General features: G+C 52.3%; 1 protein-coding gene across 3 annotated transcripts in view; it reads right to left on the reverse strand.

Moving 5' to 3' along the window:
* SIPA1L3 (signal induced proliferation associated 1 like 3) overlaps nucleotides 1–10,327 on the reverse strand; it is a 227,363-nt gene that overhangs the window by 60,832 nt on the left and 156,204 nt on the right. For all 3 annotated transcript variants that reach the window (XM_035023460.1, XM_035023459.1, XM_035023461.1), the window contains 2 exons: nucleotides 7,411–7,987; nucleotides 1,412–1,686 (listed from right to left, as the gene is read on the reverse strand). In XM_035023460.1, the coding sequence (XP_034879351.1) occupies nucleotides 1,412–1,686; nucleotides 7,411–7,987 (852 nt within the window). The remainder of the gene's footprint in view (nucleotides 1–1,411; nucleotides 1,687–7,410; nucleotides 7,988–10,327) is intronic.

Consider the following 10,327-nt stretch of genomic DNA (forward strand, 5'->3'; position numbering starts at 1 on the left):
CGCAGATAAATAAAATCTTAAAAAAAAAAAAAAAAAGAGGCATCTGGGTGGCTCAGTCGTTAAGCGTCTGCCTTCGGCTCAGATCATGATCCTGGAGTCCCGGGATCGAGTCCCGCATCGGGCTCCCTGCTCAGCGGGGAGTCTGCTTCTCCCTCTGACCCTCCCCTGTCTCATGCTCTCTCTCTCTATCTCATTCTCTCTCTCAAATAAATAAATAAATCTTTAAAAAAAAAAGATGAAGAAATAAGGGCCTGGGTGGCTCAGTCTGCCTTCTGCATCTGCCTTCTGCTCAGATCATGATCCAGGGGTCCTGGGATCGAGCCCCACATCGGGCTCCCTGCTCAGCGGGGAGTCTGCTTCTCCCTCTGATCCTCTTCCCTTTCACGCTCTCATTCTTTCTCTCTCAAATAAATAAATAAAATCTTAAAACAACAACAACAACAACAACAACAAGAAGTCAGGGGTGCCTGGGTGGCTCAGTCGTTAAGCGTCTGCCTTCGGCTCAGGTCATGATCTCAGGGTCCTGGGGTCGAGCCCCACATCGGGCTCCCTGCTCTGCAGGAAGCCTGCTTCTCCCTCTCCCACTCCCCCTGCTTGTGTTCCCTCTCTTGCTGTGTCTCTCTGTCAAATAAATAAATAAAACCTTAAAAAAAAAGAAAAAAAGAAAACGAAAAAAAAAAACAAGACAAACTTTCCGTTGTCTTCCCACTGTATGTGGAGTAAAACCCAAGTCTGTCACTGTGTAAGCTCCCCTGAAGGTTGCCCCACCTCTCACCCCTGTTCCAGCCACACTGGTCTCTGCTGCACGGATGGACACGCCACACACACTCACACTTCGGAGACTCTGCAGACTCTGTTGGGGACGCCCTGGCCTGGACAAGACCACATGGCTGCCTCTGCCCAGTAGCCTTCCCTGACCCATGAGCAGCTCTCCCACCACACTGCAGGCCCTTTATCCAGCCTGCTTTAATTTTCTTCTTAAACCTCATTACTGCCTGTCCCTGCCTCTAGAACACAAACTCCAAAGGGAGCAGGCACTCACTCCATTTTGTCCCTGCTGTCTCCCCAGCACTTCGAATGGAGCTTGCACCTTGTTAGAGGTGCAATAAATACGTGCTAAAGAAATGGATCAAGTGCAGTGTGTCCTCGGGGCAAGTTACTTTTAATGCTCTGTGCATCATCTAGAAAATGGGACTGATGAGGGTGCCCACCTCATGGGACCATTTTGGACATGAAATGGGACAGTGCTCATTTGGACAGCTTCAACCGTAAGTGGCACGCAGTGGGTGTTTGACAGATGTCGACTTTCCCCAGCACCATTCTTCCTGCTGAGAAAGGGCGTCGGGTGACAGTGCTCTGGAAGCCACCACCCCCTCACCCGGCTCCCACCTTGCAGGGCAGATGCCCTTACCTCCGGGGCGTGCCATCGTCGAAAGGCGGGATGATGACCACCTTGACGGTGACAGAGGTGCGCAGGAGGTCTATCATCTGATCGTGGGTCAGTGTGACCACGGCCACCTTGCAGATCTCCACCAGTCGGCTGCCTTGCCGGAGGCCGGCTTGCCAGGCAAACCCGTAGTCCTCTACCTCGGCCACCGTCCCGTCGTACTTCACGTGGAAGCCCAGCTGCCCGAGCCCGTTCCGCCGCAGGGTCATGTCCACCGTCTCCCAGCCATTGGTCATGACCTGTGGGCAATAGGCAAGCTCTGGATGACCCCTGCACAGATTCCTCCCCGCCTTCGGGGCCAAAGACCCTGCTGACCCCCATCCCTCCCATGTGATGCCAGGATATAGGTGTAAACACCCACCCAGTCCCAGCCTGGGCTCTTGACTTCTGAAGAAACAAGGATAGGCAACCATGTGGCTTCTTAGCCAGGAGCGACCGTGGCAGTCATGAGCCATGTTCTCCAAGTGCCCCTGGCCTCCCCCTTCCCCAGATAGTGGGATTACACTTCTTGGCCCCCTTGTTGGGGGTGGGCTCTGGGACTTGTTTTGGTCAATGAGTTGTGAGTGGAACTGTCAGGTGATCCAGGGTGGGGCATTTAATGCCAGGGCGAGACCCTCTGTAGGCCTTTCCCCTCTGCCACAGCTACTGCGATTGTTCCAGAGAGTGGCTGTTTGTGGTCAGCTGGGGTCCCAGAGTGAGAACAATGTGGAGCAGAGACCCCTGCTGAACCTAAGCTTGGACATTGAGTGTGAGCAACAGATAAACCTTTGTTGTTTTAAGCCACTAATATTTTATCCTGATCCAATGACTCTAACCAAAGTAGTCCGGAGAAGCAGCAGACCAGAGACCTGGGATCTTCTCTGGTTGGGGGCTCGCGCCATATTCTTTACTTCATGGCATCATTCTTAGAGGCACAACCCCTTCCCCAGTCTCCTCCTCAGACTGTCCTCCAGCCTGGAGCTGACCAGACCACACCAGGCCTTGCTTCCGATTCACTCCCTGCTTCATGTGTGTGTGACTGTCACCATGATCACGTGTTACTATGGATAAGAGGACCCGCCAAAGAGAACCCCGGTCCCTCAGCGTGTCCTTAGGAATTCCCTCCTCTTCTTGGGAGACAAGGATTAACCTAACGAGCCACAGCCACGGCTACTGAACAAGTTACATCGAGATTGGTCTAGTCTGTGCTCTCCGGAAACTGCATTAAGGAAAGAGAACGTGCAATAGTTCAAATTGCCGGTGGGAAGCCATCCCGTGGCTAGAAACACTGCCGCCCAACGTACCCAGCACAGCAGGGGCTTTCGCCCTTCTCTCATCACAATGCCCCGTGAGGAAATTTTAGGTCACAAACCACTCTACGCATTCACGCGTCCGTTTACACACACATTCCTTGCAGCCCAAACCAAGCACACTGCGGGGCATAGGCAGCCGGAAACGAGAGCGTGGATGGGGAGGCACTCACCTGAGGATGTAACCACATCTGAGCTAGACGGCGAGAGTCTGGACGTCTGCACAGTGGGCGGCACACGCAGGAGCCGGCACCGCTCCACAGAACAGTACTGATCCTTACTCACTGGCATGCGCGTGACACTCTGTATCCTTTCCTATCCTGTCCTCCAGAATTCTGGATCGAGACCCAGCAGCTGCTTTCACAGCCCAACTTGTTCACGTGACGATAAAGAATTACTATGACTGCTCGGTGTATGATAATGACAAAACAGTTGCTTTCTGAACGGTCTGTGTTTTCGCGATAAATACTGAAATGTGTACAGATGAGACCATAGGATGTCCCGGATTTGTTTCAAAATAATCGGGGCGGGGGGGGGAGGAAGGGAGGGGAGGGAAAGAAGAAGCAAGACCGGCCACGGGCTGGCTGACAGCTGAGGGAGCCAGAGACAGCCCGGGAGTTTGCTAGATTGAGTCCTTCTACTTTTGCGGCTGTCTGACGTCGTCCACAATTAAAAAGTTTAAACTGGTTGGAAAGGAAAGCCTAGTGTTTAGTGTACTGAGAGAGAAACTTGTGACTGGCTCCATTCTAGCCCGTTACTTCCGCTTTGGGAGTCCAAATCCTGCCCCCTGAAGCGGTCACCCTTGTGTCTGAAGAATCTGGCTGTGGGTGACAGAGAAACGTCCCGTGTGTCCGCATTCACCAAGTTCAAGTGGGATTTAATCCTGGGTTGCAAGGGTGTTTCAATATTTGCAAATCAAATAATGTGATGCATTACATCAATAAGAGAAAGGATGTGAATCATATAATCATCTCAAGAGATGTAATAAAAACATCCACGTCTGTTGTGCTGTGGGAGGTCTTACTACCAAAAGCAGGAGGGGAGGAATGGAGGATGGACGGCAGTCAGCAGGCCCGCTGTGGCCTCCGGGGACGGTCGGGCCCTCCCCACCCCCCAGTGCTGGTGTGGCCTCGTTGGTCACGGGCACGGACACACTGGACGTTTCTGTCAAGTTTCTCTCTCAGTGCACTAAACCCTTCATAGGCCTAATTTCACCAGTATCTCACTGGTGAGGCAGGCACAACTGATTTGCTTATCTTACAGATGTAAGACCTGTACAGACCTGACTTTTTAACTCCTGCTTCTAGCCTCCATGCCACATTCCTCGCTGCCCCCCTTGTTTCTTTCCCCTCATTCTGCACCACGATGATTCCGACTTTTTGCTCTCGTCTCAGTTTAAAAGTTTTTCCTCAGGGACCCCCCGGCCCGGGCTCACAAGCTGGGGTAGTTGGCGGGTACTGTTAAGTGAGAAGTAGGCGGGTGGGACCAGGGCCAAATAGTACACTTGTGCCCCCATCGAAACGGGGCGCTGATTGCCCTGCTTCAGCTGCCCACCGCCCTGTGCAAACATATGCCCAGTATAGCCAGAGCCCCTGGAGAGCTACCCTCACGTGACATCTTCCGAAGGTCGAGTTTTAGGAATTAACTGACTAGGTCTGGGGGCTGCATCTGACCTGTGGCTCTGAGACCTCTCCCCACGATAGGTTCCCCTGGCATCCTCAATACTCGCTCTTTAACCTCTTGGCACTTGTAACTCCTTGTTCAATTCCTGCCTCTGACGGGAGCCCCAGGAGGGTGGCTGGGGCCCATCATGGTCACTGCTGTGTCCCAGCACTGCCCAGCTCAAACAGAAGTAATAATACTTGCTGACTTAACAAATGAAGGATGTTTGAATCCTAGCTCTGCTGGGGACGGCATGGATGCCTTCCCCTGGAGGACTCGGTGAAGCAGACTTGCTGTCATGAGTCGTGTATGATGGGTTTGTCCCTTCACAGAAGATGGCTTACATCATCACTTCCCGGCCACCTGGATCCTCAGTGGGCTCTGGGGCATGGAGATTGTGAGGGGGGGCTGTGCTAACGGGCTGTAAAATGCTGCGCTGACAGTAGGGTTGGGGGTGGGCGTGGGACGGAGCAGCACAGAGAGGATGTGGGTAAAACATGTCACCTGGCACGTTGCCCGGCATGGTCACTGCTCAAGAAAAGCGAGCTGTTGTCAGGATTTGGGGAGGAAGAATACTCTTATGTTTAAGAACCCAGGCACTTAACTCTCTCTGGGTCCCAGATTCCTCATCTGTGAAGTGGGGATGAGAAGGGCATCTCCTTCACTGGGCTTTGGGGAGGAAAAAAATGCAAAGTCGTGCAAAGTGCTGGGCAGGGTCTGACAGCCTTCCGTAGATGTTCGCTTTTGCTATTACTACAGGGCAATATGCAGCCAGGCATTCAGTACGAGTTCGCCGAGTGTGTGCTGCATTCCAACCTCAGTGCTGAGGACACAGTGGTGAACAACAAATACATAAATACGCTTCATATGGTGTAAGTGCTATGGAGAAAATTAAAGCAGGGTAAGTGGGTGGAATATGCTCAGGGCCAAGTTGGGGGGGTTACAATTTTACATAATGAGGCCTCCCTGACAAGGTGACATGTGACTAAAGGAGAGGAGAAAGTGAGCCACAGGGAGATCAGGAAAAGTGCTCCAGCAAGAGGCATGGGTAGTGCAAAGGCCCTGAGGCTGGATGCCTGCTTGGCACACTCAGGAAGCAGCAAAGGTCTGTGTACCCAGAGTGGAGAGAGCGACAGGGAGCCAGTCACACAGGGTCTCAGAAGCCACTGCAAGGACCCTGGCTTCCATCTAGAGAGGGCAGAGGGTTTTGGGCAGAGCAGTGATGGGATCAGATCCCTCGGGCTGCCTTACTCAGGACAGACCCTAAGGAAGCAAGGGTGGAGATAAGGGAGACGAGACAGAAGGTGACTGCAGAGTCCAGGAGAGGCCGGGGGAGGCTGTGGAAGGGGAGGGGTAGCTGGAGTCTGCCCACCAGAGGTGGCGCCGCCAGATGGGATGTGGGAGTGAGAGAACAGCAGGGCTGATGCCAAGGCTTCCGACCTCAACAAATGTAGCAATGGACTTGCCCTTTCCAGAGGCAGGAAAACGCTGTGGGGCAGGGGAAGAAAACCAGGAGTCTGCCCTCAGACAGAGTTTCAGGGGCTCCATGACGCCCGGGTGGAGATGCCGAGCTAGCAGTTAGCTACCAGTCTTGAGTTCGGGCACAAATGGGTTTCAGAGTCAGGAAAACCTGGATTCAGAGCCCAGTCTGCCCCCTGCTGGCTGCATGACCTTCTGTGAGAGTCTGTACCTCCCTGAGCCTCAATCTCCTCATCCTGTCAAGTGGGGATAAGAACAGCACCTATGCTCCGTGGGGCGGATGACTGCGAGCTTGCGCATACCTGCTGCTTATCCGCACACAGGGAGGGTTCAATTAAACTCATTCAGCTAACCACCTAATCAGTATTTACTGGGCACCTACTGTGTGCCAGCCCTGATCTATGCAGAGGACATAAGCAAGTGAACAAAACAGATGGAGGCCCTGGTTCTCGGACCTCACATCCATGTTGCTGTCTAACACTGAGCATGAATTTTGGGGTCAGGGAAGCCGAGAGCAGGGCTCCATCAACCCAACTTGAACTTAATGAGAGCGCAAAGGCCCAGAAGGGTGAACGCGCTGGCATCTGGAGGTCACAGCCTGCTGAGTCAGGCAAGCTTGTCTGGGAAACGTAACTCATCCAATCCTTAAAACTTTCACATGACATAGGGTAATTTTTGTTCCCATTTTTCAGATGGGGACATCTGAAAAACGTCAGTCACACGGCAGTTAAGGACTTGGCTCAAGGTCACACAGATGGCCAGTGGCAGTGCCAGGACCCAAAGCCAGGCCTTGTGACTCTAGAACCCATGTCTGTGTCAGGCTCCCTTCCCTATTTCACATGCATGATGTGGCCTTCTGTGAAACCCACTGGGAGCCCACTGCCAATGACACCGTTCCTTCCCACGAGGCTCACACGTGGCCTGAGTACTTCTCAGTACCACGTTTCAGGCCACCACCTACCAAGCTGTCACCTGGGACCAATCTGTCACTCTTGGTTTGGCCAACACTCTGAACCTGAGCAAGAATTTACCCAGACTGAATCTTTGTCTTTTAATAGAGGAAGTTAAACCATTCCCATTTATTATGATTACGGATCTGGAATTACTCCTGTTATGTAACTGTCTGTTTTACCATGCTTTCTTATATCCGCCCCCCTGCCCCCCCATCAGCTTTATGCCCTATCCTTTAACAGCCTGAAGCTTTTCATTCTATTTTAATTCTTCTAGGAAGTACCCTTACATTTTGAACATAAGAGTAAACTTGTATTTTCTATCAAGACCTAGAGTAAATAAATCTATCTTTTCTCTCCCCAAGGTGATCCTCATGGACAGCCTTGGATCCCTGGCCCGAACTGTCCCCAGAAAGAACCCAGGCTGCAGGGCCCATGAGACCCCCTAGTGTGTTAAGTGGCAATTCTGACTCCCTCGCGGCCAATTAGTATTCTGGCCTGACTGATGGGGCTGGGGGCGGGTTCCCTGAGGCCTCCGCCAAACCACAGAAGAGCTGTACCACTGAGGAGCTCTATCCCTTACCTTCAGTCTCTGGACGATTTCCCTTATGTCCTCCACGGAGCCCTCTGTGGCCTGCAGGAAGATGTGGTCCCCTCGCCCGTAGAAGATTTTGAGCGTCGAGGAGTCTGGGGTCCAGCCAATGACATCCCCGCAGTAGCAGTTGAATACCACCTCCTTGGTGCGCAGGTCCAAGAGCACCACAAACTCGTTGGAAATCCCCAAAATGCAGTCGATTTCTACGCCCTGGGCATAGTCCTGAGCCGCCACCCTCCAGGCAATGGCCCCTGCGCTATGCTGCTCAGCGCCCGCCCGCGCTTTTGTCTTCTCTTTCTTCTTGGAGGTCAGGGAGATGAGGTTGAACTTGCCAGTGGAGTCAATGGGTGTGTTAGAGACACAGTTTTCAGCCAGGTCCTTGAGGTACTCCTGGCGGGTCCTGGTGGCCATGGTGTGGAATTTGTCCGACTTGTGCGCAGCGTTCTCGGCATTAATCACCTTGGCCAGCAAGAAGTCTCTGAAGACATCAGACTTGCGGAATGTGGTTCCACTGGGGATTGGGGGACCAAAAGGAGGAGCATCTTTGGATCGGGTCACAGCCATACTGAGGAGGGAGAAATAGATGGTAGAAAGAAAAGCACTTGAGATTCCCTTTAGAAAGAAAATATGCGATCAGAAATAGGAGTGTTTTTTGTTTTTTTTTTTAAGATTTTATTTATTTGACAGAGAGAGACACAGGGAGAGAGAGAACACAAGTAGGGGGAGTGGGAGAGGGAGAAGCAGGCTTCCCGCCAAGCATGAGCCCGATTCGGGGCTCGATCCCAGGACCCTGGGATCATGACCTGAGCCGAAGGCAGACGCTTAATGACTGAGCCACCCAGGCACCCCAAGGAGTATGCTTTTTAAGAATGGAAATCTACATCTATCTAGTAAGTTGCTGGCCAACTAGACTGGAAGCGAGATAGTCTTAGGGCACATGCATGCATGTTTACTTTCTGGACAGCAGATGTTAGAACATCGATGCACTGACGTTCCAAGAATAATTCTCCTAGCATTGTTCCATTTCAGTTGCTCTCATTTTACATACGTATAAACTATTTGGTAGATTACAGTTTGGCAAAAATTCACTCCTCCCTCTCCACTTTCGAGGACGGGTACATGCCCACCCCACCGATCCTGGGCCTGGTCATGTAGCTTGATTTGGCCAATGGCTTTCAAGCAAGGCATGAAATGTGGGGAGGCGGGCTTGCCTCCTGTGCTCCTGCCATCTCCATGAGAGGGACATGCCTTAGGGGGTCCCAGAAGGAGGAGGGACACCCGGAGCAGACCCGCAGCCAAGGCCAGCCAGACCTCAGCCGACCTGCGGACGTGTGGGCCAGAGAGAAAATGCTAATGCCTATGAGCCACTGGATTTTGGGGTGGTTTGTTAAGCAGTGTTACTGTGGGAACACCTAACTGATGTGGGACATTTTTGTGATTTGCTTTTTTTTTTTTTTAAGATATTTATTTGAGAGAGCGAGAGTGAGCACACACGCAGGGGGAGGGGCAGAGGGAGAAGCACACTCCCCGCTGGGCAGGAAGCCCAATGTGGGACTTGATCCCAGGACCCTGTGATTTGCTTCTTTCACATATCTGTGTAACATTACTTAACATACCATGTAAATCATCTCTACACAGCTTATTTTGAAAATTCATTGTAACGAGTAGAAGTGACCCTTCTTACTGCGGTTATGACTAAGGTGCCGCTGTGACAGAAACGACCAGCCACTGAGAAAGTAAAAAGGAAATGATCTGCCAAACCAGTGAGCCCCTTCACCCCTTACGCAAACCACAGAGAGAGAGGAGCCTATGGGGAGGAACACCTTTGGAGAAAGCTGGTGGTGAGCCCCATCATGCCTGCACCCACCCTCGCCAGCAGCAGGCGCCCCTGAGGTGATTGATAGCCAGGAGGAGCCTGGGGTCAGTCAGCCCCCTGCCTGGGAGATCAGGAGGGTGGGCTGGGAGCCCCCACAGAGCCCAGGGAGCATGCGCTCAGCTGTGCTCCCAGTCCAGTGACACCTGCCTGCCTCCCATTTCCTCCCGGGGCTCCAACCCTGGACATGTCAGAAATCAGCCGTTAGCTGCAGAAGTGCAATGTGGAGGAACAGAGGAGAGGTAAGCAGGCTCCCCAACCATTGAGGCCTCCAGCGGGAAGCAGCCCTGAGCTGGGAGGTGGGAGAAGATTCGCTGGTAAGTCAAATCCGAAGATTGGATGAGTATCTCTGATATGTCCTTCCAATGACCGGATCGAGTTGCGACTCAGTGACTGTAGGGCAGCCGATTGCTAAAGTCAGGCAGAGAGGCTACGGCCCCTTCCAGAGTCCTCACTCAGGGGCAGGGGAACGTGACTCTCGCCGGAAGATGTTTAAAGGGGTGGTGGAGACTCCAGGAGCTATGCTGTTTCGGTGATGATGATTAAAACCAGTGTGAGTCGCTGTATTTGAGTGAAAAGTCAGCTTGCTAAGTTTCTTAAAGAGCATTGTATTCATCCTCCACAAAGATGTCACCTTGTGAGCACGGTGTTAGGAGAGATTTCCTAATGCTTCTCTCCAGACGGTAAAATAATTTTCAAATAACGAGATTCCTGACTAAAACATATGCCATGAAACCCAAACATAGTATAAGGCTTGTTCAGGTTAGGACTCCCAGCCCCCACCCGCCCCCCACATGACAAGGGGGACAGTGTAACATTCCTCCCTCTGTGTGACAAGCATATCTGGGACGCCCTCTCTTGGGCATTGGGGGTACAGTAGTCCTTGACCCCCAGAGCTTTTAATCCAGGAGCAGACGCGTACCAAACACACACACTTACAAATTAAATTATAAAGACAAAGAAAGCAAATGGGCTACAGACAGAACAACAGAAGGACCGGATCTAGACGGGGGGGGGGGGGGGGGGGGGGGG

This window comes from Mirounga leonina, unplaced genomic scaffold (genome assembly GCF_011800145.1).
Source record: "Mirounga leonina isolate KUSES-001 unplaced genomic scaffold, KU_Mleo_1.0 Mir_177, whole genome shotgun sequence".
Taxonomy (NCBI): Eukaryota; Metazoa; Chordata; class Mammalia; order Carnivora; family Phocidae; genus Mirounga; species Mirounga leonina.